Source organism: Medicago sativa, chromosome 4 (assembly GCF_051527215.1).
Source record: "Medicago sativa cultivar Bolivia chromosome 4, Bolivia_mono, whole genome shotgun sequence".
Lineage (NCBI taxonomy): Eukaryota > Viridiplantae > Streptophyta > Magnoliopsida > Fabales > Fabaceae > Medicago > Medicago sativa.
In genome coordinates this window covers 14606738-14627207 of record NC_140752.1, presented here as the reverse complement: position 1 = coordinate 14627207, position 20470 = coordinate 14606738, and the positions used below count along the sequence as shown (strand labels likewise).

At 34.6% G+C, this 20470-nt stretch overlaps 3 protein-coding genes and 1 long non-coding RNA gene across 11 annotated transcripts; 2 read left to right on the top strand and 2 right to left on the bottom strand.

The window, feature by feature from the left end:
- Window positions 1–2739: 2739 nt before the first annotated feature.
- LOC146926576 (uncharacterized) lies at window positions 2740–8714 on the top strand. 8 transcript variants are annotated; one of them, XR_015034155.1, is made up of 5 exons: window positions 2740–4205; window positions 5738–5803; window positions 7142–7231; window positions 8283–8412; window positions 8531–8714. It is a non-coding gene; the product is annotated as an uncharacterized LOC146926576 (long non-coding RNA). The 8 variants fall into 8 exon arrangements; XR_015034154.1 differs by having other exon boundaries at window positions 7142–7247; window positions 8299–8412; XR_015034157.1 differs by having other exon boundaries at window positions 5738–5819.
- Window positions 8715–8960: 246 nt separating this feature from the next.
- LOC146926575 (receptor-like protein 6) lies at window positions 8961–12187 on the bottom strand. Its single transcript, XM_085758859.1, has one exon. The coding sequence runs from the start codon at window positions 12130–12132 to the stop codon at window positions 9097–9099; it is 3036 nt and encodes a 1011-aa protein (XP_085614985.1). The 5' UTR covers window positions 12133–12187; the 3' UTR covers window positions 8961–9096.
- Window positions 12188–12587: 400 nt separating this feature from the next.
- On the top strand, window positions 12588–14632 carry LOC146926574 (uncharacterized). The gene is made up of 4 exons (XM_085706933.1): window positions 12588–12604; window positions 12974–13713; window positions 13797–13856; window positions 14159–14632. Exons 1-4 carry the CDS (start codon window positions 12588–12590, stop codon window positions 14197–14199), a joined length of 858 nt encoding a protein of 285 aa, XP_085563059.1. The 3' UTR covers window positions 14200–14632.
- A 1437-nt stretch (window positions 14633–16069) lies between these two features.
- On the bottom strand, window positions 16070–19208 carry LOC146926573 (receptor-like protein 7). Its single transcript, XM_085758858.1, has one exon. It carries the CDS (start codon window positions 19173–19175, stop codon window positions 16230–16232), a length of 2946 nt encoding a protein of 981 aa, XP_085614984.1. The 5' UTR covers window positions 19176–19208; the 3' UTR covers window positions 16070–16229.
- Between the last annotated feature and the right edge of the window lie 1262 nt (window positions 19209–20470).

Genomic DNA, 20470 nt, shown 5'->3' with positions numbered 1-20470 from the left:
GCAAACATAGCTTTAGCAGTGGATTTGTCACTCATCTTCATGTATTCTGCTTTAGGTATGGCAGTGACAAGGGCTCCTCTGATGATATGATGCTTCTTGTAGAGTTTCCTCAGTTCTGGAGTATGTTTCTTTCTATCCACAGCAGCTCCTTCTTCATCAAGGACTAAATCACCAACACCATCTTCCAGAATATCCCATAATTCTTCATCTAGGCTCATGATGTAACTGTAAAAGTTGGTCTTCCACCAAGAGAACTCTTCAGCATCTCCATTGAACTTTGGAACTTTTCCAACACTGGATTTCTTACTGTCACTATAATCATGTGAGACATTTTTATAGCTAGTATCACCAGAACCAGTAGGAGGAGGAATATACATGTTTTTCTCAGATCTTTGACTGTTGCACGGTTAAGTGTTACACAACAGACCAAGGCTCTAGATACCAATTGAAGGTGAGAAAAACACAAGAAGGGGGGTTGAATTGTGTTTTGAAAAATTCTTCGTTTCTCCTAAAAACTGAACACACTGATCAGAAGCTAAGTGAGACAGCTTCTGAAGTGATGATCAGAATCTAAATGCAGCGGAATAAAACAGAGAGAGAGAAGAAGAACGACACAAAGCAATTATACTGGTTCCTTCCACAATCCGGAAGTAGTCCAGTCCCCCTTGCACTTCCAAGGAGATTTCACTAAGAGTAATATCTGATTACAATTGCTCAAGCACACAAGCAAGAGACTTCCTTTGCTCAAGCACACAAGCTAGAGACTTCCTTTGCTCAAGAACACAATCAAGAGACTTCCTGCTCAAGCACAACTGCAAGAGACTTCCTAACTAAACAAAATTACACAGAAAATTGTTTAAGGTTGAACACTTGATATACAATCAGAGGTGCTCACAATACAAATCAGATACAGACTCAATGGACTTAAGAATTTCTAAGATATGACTTTGAGACACAGAAATTCTAAGTGAATGCAGAACAATTTCAGCAGAGGTTTGACACTTGTAAAAATGTTATGAGTCTTTCGTTCAGCGTTCTTGCATTCCAAAACTCTAAGTCTTCACTCCTTTATATAGAGGTGTGAAAGAGACGTTGTGAAATTGCCAGCACACCAAAGAGTCGTTGTTGAAGCTTGATCTTTCACCAATGATATTTTGCCTGATTTGGTTGTTGTCCTATGAAGAACAAATTTGAAATCCATTCCTTATCCAAAGGAACATCTTTGCAGGCGAAGCCGTATTCTGGAGCTGTTTTCTTGTCTTGTAGCGTGGACACAAAACAGAGTAGTGGAGAAGGTGGTTGTACAGTTCGTACAATAGTACAATGTCAACGCTTTCGTCCAAATTGCAAGCACATGCCTTCAAACACCTTTGAAATGACCGTTGCAATGTTCCACTAATTTTCTGCTGTGTTTTCGAATCCAATAGACAGCTTTTGCAATGTAGATTCTTCAATCTTTGAATCTTCTGCAAATCCAGTTGATCTTCAGCTTCTGGTGAAATGACTTCTGATGAGGCAGCTTCTGATGATGCAGCTTCTTCAGCTTCTGGTGATGCAGCTTCTGATAATGTGGCTTCTGGACCTCTTGTCTTCAGGAGCACTATTCTTCAGGAGCACTATTTCTTCAGGAGCACTTTTACTATCTTCAGGAGCAGCTTGACTTCAGGAGCGCTTTCCACTTTCAGGAGCGTATTGCCTTCAGAATCGTCTAAGCTTCATTTTCTTTTGCTCTTTATTTGCTCATTCAGAACCAATTAATAATGTAACTTTTTAACTGTGGTCCTGTACACTTGAACAAATATTAGCTAGTCCAATTTACAATTTTTAATACCTTGTTATCATAAACTCTTTGAGGTTCATTGTTAAACACATTTTGTTCCAACAAATGGTATCCATGTGTATGTCAAATGATGTTATTATCTAGCTGACAATCAGAAAATCAAATTAAGCAATTGTTTTACCAAAATGAAGTAATTGGGTTGATATATAAAGTTTTAAAGGCTCTATATCTTGATTTTGGAGTTGTATCCTCTTTGTGTTTCCAGTTTTATTATGATGTTATCTTACTTATATCTAATCCTAACATACATTGTTAGCCTAATTGCACAACCCTAATCCTTAATTTTTAGGCGCCAATCAATCCAGACCGTTAGATCATTGTAATTGGGGGCGGTTAGTACATCAACCGTTGATCAAATCTCACTCCTTGAAAATTGAAACACGCGCATAGGGAAACAAAACAACTGATGTTATTATCACACCTCTCCATTATTTGTTCAATACCGAAGCAAAGTCTACAGAGCCCCATGCTTCCCTCTTCTTCTCCCCCTGTCACATTTCCAGTCTCTCTCTCTCTCTCTCTCTCTCTCTCTCTCTCTCTCTCTCTCTCTCTCTCTCTCTCTCTCTCGCACCCTTTCAACACCAACCGCCGCCTCTATCTCTCCATCGAGTCTCCTTCGGAGCCTGTCTCTCTCTATGTTACAGATATGGAGAATGCGTCGGAACAATCCATGGCAACCTATCACGATGGTAACAACAGGAAACCTCAATGAGGGAACCTAATACAGACACAAAGAAACAAAAAGGGTTTTCTCAACTTCTCAATAACCGCACGAAAGTGAAAAATTAGGGTTTTTCAGCTCCACCACATATTGCAGTAGGTAACAATATCACTTTTCATCAATGTTGATTTGTGTTCATAGCTTTCATTTTATAATATTTTATCTGTAATGTCTCCTCCATGATATTTTTTTAAGCCAAGGGCAATTTAGACATTTTGGTGGCCAAGTATATTTTTATATAGGAAAATACAATAATTTTCTACACACTTCTTTACACTTCTCTCTTTCCAACACATTTTTCACAAATTTTCTCTCCTCCTTTCTCTATACCATCGGCCTCATCAAACCCCTATCCCTCTCCATCACAAATTTTCATTTCTTCATGGAATCACTAAATTCAAGCAACAAATAGGCTCCTAGTAGTGTGAATAACAAGAAACACAACTCAAAACTCATCTCTCCCACTCCTTGCAAGTGAACTGCCCCTTTCCATAATTTTTCCAAAAATCACAATTTTTCTCACCAATCCATTGGAAATCACTTGTAAGCTTGTCTTTGGAGGTACCCATGAAGGAATTATAAGCTCAAGGTAAACATCAAAAGTTCCTTCCCTTTCTCTTTCTCTATGGTGGCCAAATCACCCACTCACCTTGTTCAATCTCACTCTTTGTTGGAGTTATTCCATTTAATGCTTTAGAAAAGAGATATATGTTGTGGGTAATCATGAAAATTACTTAAATTGATGTGGTGTAGGAATTAGAGACATTGGAAATTTTCTATTACTTGATGGGTGTTAGAGACAAGGAATTAAGGAGTCAAGAAGTAGTGATAGGTTATGTATGTTTGAGTTTGAATCTGTTATTTATGTTTAGAATTATTGTGGATAAGCTGGTAGTGTGTATTTGATACATAAGTGAAAACTAGAGACTCAAGAACCTATAGGAGCTGTTGTGATTGCTGTTGGACAGGTTCTGTTTTTGGGGTCATACCTGTTATTGTGTTGATCAAAATTAAGTGATTGTTGGATTTTTAGATTCTCCACTTAATTCCCTTCAAATCGGATATAAATTTCGTATGTTTCAGATTAGAAACGAATTGGAAAAACGCATTTGAAGTTTGGTAATTTTCTGCTGGATTTTTGTTACGGGTTATGGTACAGGGCTTTACTAAAACGGTAATAACTTTCTCGCTGTAAGTTCGAATCAGGTGGTTTTTATTGCTATGGATAGGTAAGGAAATTCCCTACAGTTTAGACACAAGAATTGTTAAATTCAATTAAGTATAGTAGGAGAAAAGTTACCTACAAGTTTGAGAAAAGTTTCAGTCTTGTTTCTGTACCAATGCCCATTCTTTTGTTAAACTGTACCAATTGGATGGTTAACCCTCAAAACAAAAATTATATTTGTAATCTTGACACCCTAAGCTTTCCAACGAGTGGTCGTTTGCTCAAAACCGATATCGTTTGGTATTTTAATTAAATTATTAAAGTTAAGGCACTGATGCTGGAAATTGGAGGGTGGACCCTACGGGTTTTGCATATGTGAGCCATATGTACCGAGGACCGAAGAAGACAGAAGTAAGAGCATTGGCGGAGGCTTAAGCAATAGTTGCAGCAAGCTGTTGAAAGTTGTCAAATAAGTCGCGGTGAGTTCCTTTAGTTTGACACCCACCTTTGGGGATCAATTATGATTATGTTAGATTATTGAGATAACATGAATAATTAGACCATTTTATGAATTACTTGCCTTTTGTGCAAACATGTCTATTATGCCATATGAATGGTACATTTGAAGTAGAATAAATATAAGATAGTTAGAATGATTAAACTATGTTTATTACCTTTGAAATACTATTCTTGATTCTTAATGATTAAACTGATTTGGATCTGTTTGAGGACTGTTTTTGGATGGAATTTGGCATGTTACATGCATGAAAATTGGGTCGAATCTGTAGAATTTCAGATGGTCTTACTGATTTTATGATTTTAACCGGTTGAAAGATCAATTAAGCCAACATAGTTTCACTGAAGTTATAGCATTTATAATGCTTGACATTACTCTCTATGTTCTTCTAAATTTATATGAATGATGATAAATTTTAGTAAGGTACCATGTTTAGGCAAATACTACAAAAGTTTCATTATACCTGATGTTAAGTGTTATTGATGGATAATGGACTGTTGTAGCAGATATGATGATTATGGAGATTGATCAAACTCCAAGTAAATAATAATTAATTAGATAAGATAGAAGTACTATAATAGAAAAGCCGTTTGCTGCAACGAAGAGAGAATGCAGCCTATGAACAAATTGTTCATAGTATTTTAAAATTGATATCCGTTTGCTGCAACGAAGAGATAATGCAGCCTATGAGTTAAGTGCTCATAGTTTTTTAAAATTTATATCCGTTCGCTGCAACGAAGAGAGAATGCAGCCTATGAGTAATGCACTCATAGTAATTATAGATAATCACCGTTCGCCACAACGAAGAGATAATGTGGTATATTCCGTTCGCCACAACGAAGAGATAATGTGGTATATTTCCGTTCGCCACAACGAAGAGATAATGTGGTATATTCCGTTCACCACAACGATGAGATAATGTGGTATATTCCCGTTCGCCACAACGAAGAGATAATGTGGTTTATGTACAAATAATGAAAGGAGATAAATGATGAAATAGTTTATATTGAGTGGTACAAATGAGAAAACATTTTATATTGATGAGATAATTTATATTGAGTTGTATAAATGAGAAAATAATTTATATACTTTATCGATAGTAAATTCACATCATGGAATGCGATGATAAAGTATACGAGAATGTGTCAAATTTCAGTAGCTTTGTACTTTAGAGAAGTGTATTAACATGAAAATTATGTTTGGAATAAATTAACTACGAAGCAATATTTTACGGGCATTTTACTAATCGTTGAAAATGAGGAATTTTAGTTATGAGTATGACTATATTTCTTATATGATCAAAATAGTATTTCTGACAACGATTTTAATTATCCCCTGATCGCTCAGTTATGTATAATGAGATCGTATAAACCCAAAATGGGTTGAGGTTAGAAACAGATGGCGATCCTAGGTTCCCGAGATTGCCTACAACCTAGGATAGATGGAACTCACTGAGACATCTCGTCTCACCTCAATCCCTTTTATTTATTTCAGATGAACAAGTTATTATACGATAGAATGGCTCGTGATGAAGAAGCAGACCTAGCTGGACCATGTAAGGTACACGTCAATGGAGGTAATAGGCGAGAAATTTTATAATTTGTTCAGAGAATATTTATTTATTTTATATTTTCCATGTATCTGACACCAAGTTTAACACACATGCTAGATATCCTAGGTGATTTCTAGTAGGGGTGTTTCATTATCTATTTGCTTTCCATTTTTATTTCGCATATTCACGTCATTTCTAGATTACACATAATGACATTTTTTTTCCTATTTATATTGCTTCTGGTTGCAACCTGAGCACCTTCAAGTTTCTTTTCTTAGTATTGAAACTGTATGAATTAAACTATTGGCCTATTGTACTGTTAAAAAATTACCAGAATTTTGAATGTTGGTGTTGGGTTTTAAACTCTGTTATCTGATTGGGGGTTTTAAAATAACTCTATAATACATTTTTTAAATTTTTTGTACTAACATATTATATTCTCTCAATAACAATGAGAACTTGAGGGATTCTTAGTTCTGCCATTCTTACTTTTTAAAATCCATTAGACTAATAACTCTATCTAAAAAATGTGCGATGTTTCTTTCAAATCTAAAATTGTGTATATGTGTATAGGTATGTTGGGATGCATAGTATTTAATTTGGTAGCATTTGGATCACATTTGATTGGTCAAATAATATTCTGAGATCACTTACCTATCATTTGCCTCAGTTCATACATCAAAATGAGCTTCTTTTAATACTTCAGCTTAACCATATCGATCACTACTTCTATTTGCTACTTCTGGTTTGTTAAAACAATTAGAGTTTACCTGTTTCCGCCATTAGCACTATCATTCATCGTGCAATTTTATCTCTCAAACTATAAATTCATCTTTACTTCTAGTAGATGTATTGAAATTGTGACTCTAACAAATTAACCATCTTCAAGTAAGATCAATCATATGATTTTTGTTTCTTTACTTTGTTGAGTTGCTTCCGTTTTATTTTTTATTTATTTTTATTAAATTGTGCCTGTATTTAGAGTGATTGGAAAGGAAGGATTTACAAGAGATGAGACTGTGCATTCATTTTATCCCGTGGACATGCATTTGTTCTCTCTTTTTTTTCCTAATTGCTTTATTTTCTTTTCCTTTCATGTTGTTTATTTATTTTACTTCGATCTTATCCCCCTTAGGATTAAGTGTTCAAGGGGTCTTGATTCCCAGAGACATGATTTATTGTTGATTTGGTTTTTGATGTTGTGTCAAATAATGAGGTTTCGAAAAGTGGTGTTTGGGCTGTTTTAGGCACTGCAATTGGTGCTCTAGATATAAATATCAGGACGATTTTACTAAATGGTGGAAAGGTTACCGTATATTAAAACACTTTTGTTGTTTTTGTTGCAGTTTACAATGTGCAATTGCAAAGGTCATGACTGCAAGTTAGGAACCTGTGATAACATGAATGAATCAGAGATTGGGGAATTTGACATGAAGGTGTGTGAATATCATTGTAAGAAAGTACCCGTCAGTGTTTATGCCTTGCTGCACTTAGCACCCACATCTAAACAGTCACATGTGTTAATGTTTTACTTTACTTGCTGCCTTGGATCAAGTACCCTTCACCTTGAGATTTTGTTTTTTACTGTTCTTTATCAGTAAGGCTTTTGGACCAACTATTCTTTACTCTGTGTTATTTTCACTACTACAGTCTATTGGAGAAGTTTTTCTTAACAAATTATAGAATAGATTATCAGTTAGTTTGCACTGTTTTTTTTAGTGAATAATGATGTAAGAAAATATTTACTTCTCTATGTTCTGCTATATTGAGTTCAACCAAGACACAAGTATTTCCTCATTTCTATGCAATTGTTTGCTCATTATTTTGAACTATTTTATGAAGGCAAAGTGGCATCTTAGAACATGCAGAACATAAAGGCTACTAGGCTTAGATTGTGGCTTCCAATTACAATCAAATCGCATGCATCTCGGATATTCAATATGTGATACTTTGGCTCTTCGAAAGTCGCATTAATGAGTTATTTCAATTAACTTGATCCATTTTACATGGGAAAGATAAGAGGCACATCGTTTCGGATCTCCATATACAACTCTTTTTCCTTACATTGTTTCTTTGTGTCTCCATGATTTTTCAAATATCAGAGATTCGTCGAGTGTTGCTGGACATCTTTTGAAAGTTGTATGTGGGTCGGTACGAAGTCGGACATCGGGAGTCCTAGCTTCGAATGAGACTTCTTATTTCTTTTTCTTTTTGGATCTCTCTCTCTCTCTCTCTCTCTCTCTCTCTCTCTCTCTCTCTCTCTCTCTCTCTCTCTCTCTCTCTCTCTCTCTCTCTCTCTCTCTCTCTCTCTCTTACCTCTCAATTTTTATTCTCAATTCTTTATAGTGTCAACAGAGCAAGCATCCAAACTCTTCATTTATTTTTTCATAATATTTCTCAAATTTTTGAAGTGAGTTTTTCTGTTTTCGATTTTGCAATTTTCTCATCTCTAACTGCAAGGTGAGTATTTTTTTCTCTTATACCTAGGTATATATTCATGCAGGGCAAGTCAATCTGTGTGTGTTGTTATTAGCAGTATATGCTTCCTTTCAAGACACTGATGAAAAATACATGCTTCTCAACATGTCTGTCGATTGCAAGGACATAATATTTATTGGTATGTTCAGTTTTAACAGGCAGATTGCAGATTGAAACATCTAAGTGTTTAGCTATATATGTTAGTATAAACAACCATACCTCTAAAACTGATTGTGTTTCTTTCTAATTGTTGGCAGGTTAATTGGAAGATATGTCAGCATGTTCTTGTGCCATTATAGTTATAGGACCCATCATTCAGATATTCTTAAAAGTATTTTTTATGACATTGTTAGTGCTTTGTTTTATGCTCAAATACTGAATGCATATGTTTAATGCTGCTAAGCGCATTTTCAATCATTACACAACGCATCTGTTGCTTGATAATTTGATAGTATGTCTTATGACATGGTTAATGCATTATTATATGCTCAATTAGTAACTGCGTAAATTTGATATTACTAAGCGCATATTCAACGTGTTGATGATCAATTAAAACAAATATCATAAATTCAAATAACTCAATCATAGTACTTTATCATACAAACATGAGATTATTATATATCCCATCGACTTACGTTCTTAACTATATATGACCCGTGCGGCAGCACAGGTAGACGATCTAGTATATTTCTATTTTGAATGAAACACTATCACCACAATTCTCAATGAAAGTTAATGCATACCATCACACACAAAGGACTAACACAAAGTACAACTTAAATGTAAATGCAAAACATTATTTTAATCCCTAGCACTGACGTTATCACCGCCTTAAAATTTTGTATGTCTGTCCTCTATCAGTTGCATATTCAAAATACATCCTCCGGAAGATCCAACAGAGAACTTTGTCTACGAGTTTCCAATAACTTACTCTCCATTTCTTCCAAAACAAGAGGGGACCAATGATGATTCCGAGCCCAAAAACAAATCCCAACTCCACACTTAAAAAATTCCAGTCAGTTGAACAATCTAACCTTTCGCATGTTGGCTGTGAGTGCAGCTTATCCGGCCCTTTACCAGATAGTGTTCCATTCAATGGAGGACCATATAGTCCATCATTACCTTCAAACGAAGATGCTTCAAATGACTGAAGTTGAGTACCTGTTGGGATCTTCCCCACCAAGTGATTGAAGGATAAGTTCAAATAAGAAAGGAAGAACAAGCTTGCAAGCTGTACAGGAATTTCACCAACCAAAAAGTTGTTTGAGAGGTCCAAGGATTCTAATTGTGTCAAGTTCCCTATAGAATATGGGATTTCACCAGAGAAAGCATTGTTTGAAAAGTTGAGAACATGGATTGCTTTAAATTTCATTAGCGCCTCCAGTATTGGTCCTTCAAAATGATTTGATGAGAAATCAATGGCTGTAAAGATTGTTAGAATTTTATCATACTTAATTTCTTGACCTTTATTGGAAACTGTCACACTATCTTGGTAATATGAGTAGATGTCCTTTCCCATGCGGATGAAGTCTGATTTAGAATCATTTTCATCATGCATCATTTTTTCCCATGCTGTGAAATATTTTTCAGGTATTTTTCCATTGAAATTGTTCAAAGCAATGTCCACAATTTGAATCATTTTCCAAGACTTTTTTTCTAGTGAATGTGAACATTCTATGGAACCATGAAATTTGTTGTTCCGCAAAACCAAGACACTAAGTGTTGGTATGTTTTTCAAAAAGCATGGAAAACCACCGACAATTTGATTTGATCCAATGTCCAATACCTTTAATGATGAGCAGTGGGAGAGAGAGTTGGGAATCGGCCCATGCAAGAGATTTCTATGGAAGTTCAAAGAGCTTACAACACAAGAAGTTGGAAACATATCTGGTATGGAGCCATTTAGATTGTTATTCCTCAAATTTAATGCCTCAAGGGTACTAGTCATTGTCATTAAACATGGAGAAATTGTTCCAGAAATGTTGTTGAAGGAAATATCAAGCACTTGAAGATTTGAAGCTTTGCAGAGGGAATGAGGGATGCTTCCTTGTAAACTATTATTTGAAAGAGATAGAAACTTTGTGGAAGACAGGTAATTACCAATATCATGTGGGATAACAGAAAATTTGTTTGTTGAGTAATCCAAATAATTAACATATTTATGAAAAAGAGGTATTGAACCTTGAAGTTGGTTGTTATGAAGGTCAAGCATATCAAGGTTGGCAGTAATATTTTGCAAAGAACCTTCCAACTCTGTGAGAAAATTGTGTGAAATATCAAGCCTTTGAAGACTTTGTAGTTTCCAAATCCAATTGGGCGCAACTCCTTGAATTTGGTTAGCTGAAAGGTCCAGAGATATCAATGTTGATTGATTTCTCAAGAATCTAGGGAAAGTTTGCAAGTTGCAGGATGCCAAAGATAGACTATTAAAATTGGGAAAAGCAATCTGATCAGCATTTGCATTATTCTCATTGATTGATATGTTGTTGTATGAAAGGTCTAAATCAGTTAAATTTCTGAGCTTCAAAAGGTTATTTAGTTGTAGTGACCCATTCAACTCATTAGAGGAAAGATTGAGGATAGAAAGTGAACGGAGCTGGAAGATAGATGTTGGAAAAGGCCCCGATAGATTATTGCTACTTAAATCAAGGAATTTCAATACAGAGGAAGACCCGTTAATGATTTTGTCAAATTCACTAAACTGGTTGGATTCAAGATAAATATCCTCCAGTGATGGGAGTGTAAAAAGGTATGAAGGAATTGAACCACTTAAATCATTGTCAGAAAGGTCTAGGTAGTTAAGGTGTGTGAGGTTTGACAGTGAATTTGAAAGTGTTCCATATAGTTGACAGTGAGAAAGATCCAATTGGATTAAACTTGTCATGTTGCCAATGGTTTGTGGAAATGCTCCAGAGAAGCTTGTGTTTCTCACTCTAATGCTATGAAGATATTCACTAAGTGAGTAGTTTGGAAAACAAACACGGAGATTGGGGTTGTGATATAAGTCAATAACTGACAGTGTTCTAATTTGGAAGATCTTTTGTGGAAATGTACCAGTCAATTCACAACTTTGAAGACTGAGGGTGGTTAGGTTTTTAAAATTGGCAAATGTTTCTGGCACTGGGGATGAAAAATTGTTCTCAGCAAGACTAATGACGGATAAATTCTTTAGTTTTGAAAGGGAAGAATCAAGGGGTCCTGATAGACTACAGTTATACATGCTCAACTCATGCAATTCACGCAGCGGCAACAAAGCATTGCTCCATTCATGTCCCCAAGATGTTATACTTATACCATCTAGATACATTTGCCTAATATTGGTGAGATTTTGGGTAAGCTTTTGTAGATTTGGGATTTTAGGTTTTGTGTCGGCATCAGAAGAGAGATCAAGAGTAACCAACCTCGTGAGCTGGGAAATCTCTATTGGAATCTGCCCCACAAATTCATTATATGACAAATCAAGATAAGTTAACTTCACCAACTTGTTGAATGATGATGGAATGGAAGAATTTAAATAATTATCAGCCAAGTTCAGTTTCTTGAGATGTAGGAGATTGAAAAGACTACTTGATTCGTCAATTCCACCAGAAATAGATTCTTCACTCAGGTCAAGGCCAATAATATATCCCTCATTGTCACAAGTAACACCACTCCAGTTGCAGCATGCAATGCTTTTATTCCACAATATTAGTTTGGTGGAATTTTCAGGATGAAATGTGAGATTGTTTTTTAATTGAAGCAACAATGATTGTTGATCCTCAAGACATTTGGTAGAGGCAAGTGAGGTTTGGAAACTGAAAAAAATGAAGTAGTAATAGATAAGGAAGGAAAACAATGAAAGTAATGTAATTGATCTCATTGTTGATTAATACTCTGAGTGACAACAACAGCACAAATGGTTTGTTTTATAATGTTTCAGAAATATGCATATAATTGTGGAACAGGCTAAAAGTCATGAGAGAAATTTCGTGGAACATGACCACATTTTTCTATCAGGTGATATTAATGATGACTTCCAAGTCTTCCGTTATAGTTGTCCACTTTCCATATTAAACATTATCTTTTTGGGTCGTCCATTGTGGATGAGAAAAATGTTACCTTAAAAAGTGCAAGACAACATTGAGTGTCTTTGTATGAGATTGGAATCAAGAAAGTCAATTAGGCACATCAATGTAGGGTCACTTATAGGAGCCGCTTCTAATGCACTCAACGAAGATGGTTCTTCTACAAACAATATTTCTCAATTAGCACTCAAGAGGAAAACTTAAAAATCCTTATTGTGTTACTTTCGTTTTGGTACCACTCTGGTTCTTTATGTTATTAGAGTTAAGGTACAAAAACGAAACCAAAAAATAAGTTAAGGGACCAAAACGAAACCAAAAATTAAGTTAAGGGACCAAATTATAACGTTAATAACTTATGGGACCAAAATGTAACCAACAAATAACTTAAGGGACCAAATTGTAACGTTAATAACTTATGGGACCAAAATGTAACCAACAAATAACTTAAGGGACCAAAATAGTAATTAAGCCTAGATTTTTTTGATAAAATGGTTGATAAAAAAATCCTAAACAAACAATTGAAAATAAAAAAAGTGATTTTTTTAACAACAAAAATAGATTTTTTTTGAAAAAAATCTTAAACGAACGGCCTAATTCTTGCAATATTGTAGTTTTTATAGATGCAATCAATTAAAGATACAAAATATTTGTTCTGTCCTCACTCTCAGGTCAAGACACACTGCCAAAATCAAACAAAGCAGTCAATCATCAAGTAGTTTATCACCCTTCTTCTGCAACTCAATCATCGGCTGCGAACTCTGTACCAAGTGGAACACAGGTTCAAGGATCCAGTGTTGTGAAATGCTTATTCAATCCGGCTCGAACTTCTATCCCAACCAATTCAAAAGTTCCAAAGACACCTCCGAGAACAAATGGCAGTCACAGCAATACAAATATATCCCCTCCCGAGATTTCTCAGGCTGCACCTAGCAACGTAGAGAGTACATCTTCTTGTTACACTGTAATTTCAACCAAGAGAGTTATGGTTAGCCCTGCAAAACAAATGGATTATATAGAGAGTAGTCATTGCATTTCACCCGTTAAAATGAATTCAGATAAGGCAAGTAAGAGGGATCATGTAAGAAGCAGGTTGAATTTTGATTCTTCTGATATGCCTCAGAGCTTTGATTCAGACAAATCATTGCCTAATGAGATTTCTACATCAGAGTCTAACAGCGAAGTTCACTTATGTGACCTTGATTTCCCTAATTTTGATACGTTTAGCTCAGACTTCTCATTTGCTGAAATGTTAAGTGATCTGGATTTTTCTTGTGAGGGTGTTGATTTTTCAATTGTTTCAAATGATAATCAAGTTATCCCGGAACTACCATCAACTTCAGTAGAAGCTCTATGTGAGAAAAATATGAACATACAAGGTAACGAAAATAATTGCCTATCTTCTTAATTATCTTAATTTTGACCTGTCCCACAATTTACTGACAAATTTTCACTTTTCCAGGCTCTGATTGTTCGAATGTAACAAATACCTTCACAAGAAGCATAACAATTTTAAGCCCAGGTAAATTTACTCAATTCTTTTAAGTATAAAATTGTTGATGTGATTGAACAACTTAAGCTTTTGGTATAGTTAGTCCATGAAATGATATAATCCTGTTTACAATAGGGTAGGGTTGTGTTGTGATATTTTCTGTAGACTGTTTTTCAAAATCTTCAATTGGTTACTCTTTATTTGAAATAAAAAGATCCTACAGATGACAAGTGTGTGCATTATCACATTTCAAGTCCAAATGACACTTTTTTAACACTTGGAATACTTGGCTATCTATCCGAAATATTAACTGTGTTATATTTTGCTTTCAGAGAAGAAGAACCAGAGCTACTTAGATCAGGAGAATTGTTAATGAGGGAGTTTGAAGAATGACTCAGGCCGACTTGCTATAGTTGCTGTGACAGATTCTATAGTTCCAATGAATGTAGCTATCCTTGATTTAGGATGTTAACACCATTAATTTTTTCCTTAACCTTTGAACCTGTTTGGTCAATGGTCATCAAGGAAAAGCTAAAATGATTTTTGTGATAGTAGATAAGTACCTTTCTTATTCTGGTTCACTCAATAGATTAACTTTTAGTTGGACTTATGAGATGGTAAACATGGTTAATTGTTTATGATTCAAGTCTAAAAATTCTTGGAGCAATATTTTCCTGGTTGAAATGCTGTGAAACAACTAAACTTTGTACTAGAATGAGATGAAGGAAAGACTTGAAACATGCAAGGAATCAATTTATGAATTCAGAATTAGCAATTGGCATTTGTCTTTGAAGGTTAAAGTTAGATTAGGGGAGGTACAATCTTATACAAATTTATTGAAGAATTGCAATGAAATTAATGTACAATATACCAATTAGAGAATTTTGGAATTGAATTCAAGTCACAGTAGATATGTCTATAAGACTATATCAGTGCTGATGTGATAAGTCTAAATAAACTGAGTTAAAGAATTATATCTTCTAAGCAACTTGGCATTTGTCTTTCTTTCTTGAGTGCAATGAGTTTAAATTTTCAAATACAAGACTTTATGAAGGATAATTCATAAGATGAAGAAGATACAAAAGGGAAGAAATGAACCATCAAGTTTTTGTTGTTGTTGTTGTTGTTGCAATTGCTGTTTGGTTTTGGTTTGAGATTTTCAACTCGTTATTTTATTCTCTCTCTATCCTATCCTACACACCAAACAAGCCCATGCTAAATTTGATATTTCAGAAGAAATAATAAATATCTCCAATTCCTCAACATATAGTCTGTCATTCCTTTCTTACTTGAACCTCTCATTCAATCATTTCGCGGGGAAGATTCCAACAGGAACTCAACTTCAGTCATTTGACGATTCTTCCTTTAAAGGAAACGACGGATTATATGGACCTCCGTTGACTAGAAAGTCAGCATGTAGAAGTAGAAAGTTATCTTGTTTAATTGATTGGAATTTTTTAAGTGTGGAACTGGGATTTATTTTTGGGCTTGGAAGTGTTATTGGTCCCATCATGTTTTGGAAGCAATGGAGGGTAGGTTATTGGAAACTCATGGACACAATTCTTTGCTGGATATTCCCTTGGATGCATTTTGAATATGTAAAACAAGGAAGAAAAACTTAAACAGTTTTAAATTACTAATGAGTGTACTAGAATAAATTCAGAAGTGTGTATCTTGCAATCTATTATACTAATGTTTACTCAGAACCACAGTCATGTACTATAAATCCTTCATACATATGTAATCTACAATTAAATAATCAAGGAAATTCCACCTCTTCTAAGTTCTACAGCATAATCCATGCATAATTAAATATAATCAGCACTATAATTTGACAGAGAAATGAAATATGGTTTGAATTTCTTTTTTAAATGATATAATTAAAACAAACATAGACAGTGGTATTAGAGATTCAAATTCACCTACTAAGTACTGTGTCCCTGAGGATACTCACGTCTCCCTACCTGAGGCAATTAAGGCAATGTTATTATTATATTCTTTATCACCATGACACTGAACAAAATGTATATCAACTCTCATATATATACTATTATGCTGGACAAACTTCTACTTCTAAAGCTTGCATTATTAGTGCAATTATGTTCATCACCTTTCAAAATTTGGAAATCACAGGAATTAAGTTAGACCTCTTGGTTTCCTTTTTTTTTGGAGTAATAAAGCTTTCCTTTGTGTTTTTGGTTTGATTATGATGTTTATATATTTTGAATGAAACACTATCATTATAATTCTCAATGACAATTTTTTATTTAAACTTTATAGAATGTTTCTTCAAAGTTATAATACATATCATCACACACAAATGAGTAAACACAAAGTACAACTAATATGGAAATAGAAAACATTATTTTAATAATTATCACAATCCCACTAACATTAATGTTATCACCACCTTAAAATTCTGTATGTCTGTCCTCTATCATTTGCATATTCAAAATGCATCCTCCGAAAGATCCAACAGAGAATTTTGTCTACAAGTTTCCAATAACTTACTCTCCATTTCTTCCAAAACAAGAGGGGACCAATGATGATTCCGAGCCCAAAAACAAATCCCAACTCCACACTTAAAAAATTCCAGTCAATTGAATAATCTAACATTTCACATGTTGGTTGTGGGTGTGGCTTATTTGGTGTTTCAGTTAATGGAGGTCCATATAGCCCATCATTTCCTTCAAAGGAAGATGCTTCAAATGACTGAAGTTGTGTACCTGTTGGGATCTTCCCCACCAAATGATTGAAGGAGAGGTTCAAATAAGAAAGGAATGACAAGCTTGCAAGTTGCGTAGGAATTTCACCAACCAAAGAGTTATTTGAGAGATCCAAGGACTCTAACTGTTTCAGGTTTGCAATAGTTGATGGGATTTCACCAGAAAAAGCATTGTTTGAAAAGTTGAGAACAAGGAGTGCTTTAAATTTCATCAGCACGTCTGGTATTGGTCCTTCAAAATGATTCGATGAGAAATCAATGGCTGTAAAGATTGTTAGAATTTTTGCATACTTCATTTCTTGACCTTTATTGGAAACTGTCACACTATCTTGGTAATATGAGTAGGAGTTAAGTATCATATGGATGAAGTCTGATTTCGAATCATTTTCATCTTGCATCATTCTTTCCCATGCTGTGAAATATTTTTCAGGTATTTTTCCACTGAAATTGTTCAAAGCAATGTCCACAATTTGAATCATTTTCCAAGACTTTTTTTCTAGTGAATCTGAACATTCTATGGAACCATGAAATTTGTTGTTCCTCAAAACCAAGACACTAAGTGTTGGTATGTTTTTCAAAAAGCATGGAAAACCACCAACAATTTGATTCGATCCAATGTCCAATACCTGTAATGATGAACAGTGGGAGAGAGACTTGGGAATTGTCCCATGTAAGAGATTTCCATGGAAGTTCAAAGAGCTTACAACACAAGAAGTTGGAAACATATCTGGTATAGATCCATTTAGATTGTTATTCCTCAAATTTAGAGCCTCAAGGGTACTAGTCATTGTGATTAAACATGGAGGAATTGTTCTAGAAATGTTGTTGAAGGAGATATCAATCACTTGAAGGTTTGAAGCTTTGCAGAGGGAATGAGGGATGCTTCCTTGCAAACTATTATTTGAAAGAGATAGAAAATTTGTGGAAGATAGGTAATTACCAATATCATGTGGGATAACAGAGAATTTGTTGATTGAGTAATCCAAATATTTAATAGATTCAGGAAAAACAGGTATTGTTCCTTGAATTCGGTTGTTATGAAGGTCTAATACCGAAATGGAAGTAAGATTTTGCAAAGAACCTTCCAATTCTGTGAGAAAATTGTGTGAAATATTAAGCCATTGAAGACGTTGTAGTTTCCAAATCCAATTGGGCACAACTCCTTGAATTTGGTTAGCTGAAAGGTCTAGAAATTCCAATGTTGATTGATTTCTCAAGAATCTAGGGAAAGTTTGAAAGTTGCAGGATGCCAAATATAGAATGTTAATATTGGGAAAGGCAGTCTGATCAGCATTTGCATCATTCTCATTGATTGATATGTTGTTGTATGAAAGGTCTAGTTCAGTTAAATTTCTAAGCTTCAAAAGCTCATCTAGTTGTAGTGACCCATTCAACCTATTATAGGAAAGAGAAAGGATAGAAAGTGAACGGAGCTGGAAGATAGATGTTGGAAAAGGCCCTGATATATTATTGCTACTTAAATCAAGGAATTCTAATACAGAGGAAGACATATTTATGAATTCGTCAAATTTACTAATCTGGTTGGATCTAAGCCTAATTTCCTTCAATGATGGGAGTGTAAAAAGGTATGAAGGAATTGAACCACTTAAATCATTATCAGAAAGGTCTAGGAAGGTAAGGTGTGTGAGGTTTGACAGTGAATTTGGAAGTGGTCCAGAGAAGCTTGTGTTACTCACTCCAATGCTATGAAGAGATTTACTAAGTGAGTAGTCTGGAAAATAAACATGGAGATTGGGGTTGTCAGATAAGTCAATAACTGACAGTGTTCTAATCTGAAAGATCTTTTGTGGAAATGTACCATTCAATCCACAATTTTGAAGATTGAGGGTTGTTAGGTTTTTAAAATTTGCAAATGTTTGTGGCACTGGGGATGAAAAATTGTTGTCACCAAGAATAATGATTGATAGGTTCTCTAGTTTTGAAAGGGAAGAATCAAGGGATCCTGATAAATCACAATAAGACATGCTCAACTCTTGTAGGTCGCTCAAAGGCAACAAAGCATTGATCCATTGATGTCCCTGAGATGTTATATTTATACCATCTAGATACAGTCGCCTCATATTGGTGAGATTTTGGATAAGCTTTTGTAGATTTGAGATTTTAAGTTTTGTGTCGACATCAGAAGAGAGATGAAGAGTAACCATCCTCGTGAGCTGGGAAATCTCAATGGGAACCTCCCCCTGAAATCCAGCATATGACAAATCAAGATAAGTTAACTTCACCAACTTTTTGAATGATGATGGAATGGAAGAATTGAAATAATTATCACCCAAGTTCAGTTTTTGGAGATGTTGGAAATTGAAAAGACTACTCAAGTTGTCAAATCCACCAGTGATATATTCTCCACTCAGGTCAAGGACAATAACATGTCCTTCAATGTCACAAGTAACACCACTCCAATTGCAGCAAGCAGTGCTTTGATTCCACAATATTAGTTTGGTGGAATATTCAGGATGAAATGTGAGATTGTTTTTTAATTGAAGCAACAAAGATTGTTGATCCTCAAGACATTTGGCAGAGGCAAGAGATGTTTGGAAAGTGAAAAAAATGCAGTAGCAGCAGAGAAGAAAGGAAAACAATGAAAGTAATGTAATTGATCTCATTGTTGATTAATTACTCTGAGTGACAACAACATCACAAATGGTTTGTTTTATAAAGTTTCAGAAGTATGCATACATACACAATATGTCATGTGTTTTGCATTGTGGAGCAGACAAAAACTTTAAGGGGAATTTCGTGGAACATGACCCATATAAATTTTTCTATCAATTGAAATTTCATGGAACATGACCATATTTTTCCGCTTTCACTTGGTGTCTGATCACATCTGTAATCTATCAATGAATAAGAATCCATCATGATGCATTAAGTTGTCCACTTTCCATAAAGCATAGTCTTTTTGGGTCGTCCATTGTGGATGAGAAAAACGTTGCCTTAAAAAGGGCAAGACAACATTGAATTTTTTTGTACAACCATGTTATGTTGTCTGTCTCCAGTCAAATGATAGGAAAGTTCATTGTGTTTGTATCAAAGACTTGTAAAATAGCATCTAGTGAAAAATAGTGTATGCATTTTACCATTGTAGGAGATTGGAATCAAGAAACCTCTAATTCAACCAATTTTCAACAAGCATGCATGAATAAGTGAGAATAAAAAATTGGTTAATGAAGCACTCTTGTTCAACAAGTTTGAGTTAGAAGTTTCGTATTGCTTATAAAAGTGGATGTTGAAAACTTTATTAGTTTTATTAGTGAGATGCCCATGAACTCAATGTCTTAAGCATTGTTGTTAAAATCACGACTTAAATCCCAAAATCCAGGATTTTGCAACTTACTCACCTTCATCGATCCAAATCCACTGCAGAATCCAAAAACAAGCAAAATCCTAGTAAAATCACATATAGTCATGAAATTCTTGCAAAATCGCAAGGTTTTACAGGACTTTGAATGATTCCATGATTTTTTTTTATACGGGTCAATTTTGACCTTGTTCGCATAAAATCGTAGGTTTCCGTGACATTTAGGCTTTGAGTTATAAGTATTTTCTAGACTTGAAACTTTGAGTCATTTATGACAATATGCAATTTATAACATATATTTCGCATTATTTTTGTTTTGGTAGAATCCATCTATTTTGATTGACGATTTTATGATTTTCGATGTTTCTATCCTATATTGATTCTACAAAAATAATTGAGTAAAATCATTCAATTTATGTACCCAAAAAAATCCTTCGATTTCGATTGTGATTTTATGATTTTTCAATTTTGCTATTCCCTTTCGATCTGAAGCAAAATCCTAAGGTTTTTTTTTATAAATGTATACAATATCTAATTCACTTGTATGATTTCTCTCAATTCAACGTGGATGATCCCCTCAACTCACCTCATAACCCAACA

What these genes read in the sequence shown, in the direction of transcription:
- LOC146926575 (XM_085758859.1), bottom strand. Translation starts at nt 12,132, where the DNA reads ATGAGATCAATTACATTACTTTCATTGTTTTCCTTCCTTATCTATTAC.
- LOC146926574 (XM_085706933.1), top strand. An exon ending in GAAAAATATGAACATACAAG is followed by an intron (nt 13,714 to 13,796) that starts GTAACGAAAATA and finishes TCACTTTTCCAG; the next exon opens with GCTCTGATTGTTCGAATGTA. An exon ending in CATAACAATTTTAAGCCCAG is followed by an intron (nt 13,857 to 14,158) that starts GTAAATTTACTC and finishes TTTTGCTTTCAG; the next exon opens with AGAAGAAGAACCAGAGCTAC.
- LOC146926573 (XM_085758858.1), bottom strand. Translation starts at nt 19,175, where the DNA reads ATGAGATCAATTACATTACTTTCATTGTTTTCCTTTCTTCTCTGCTGC.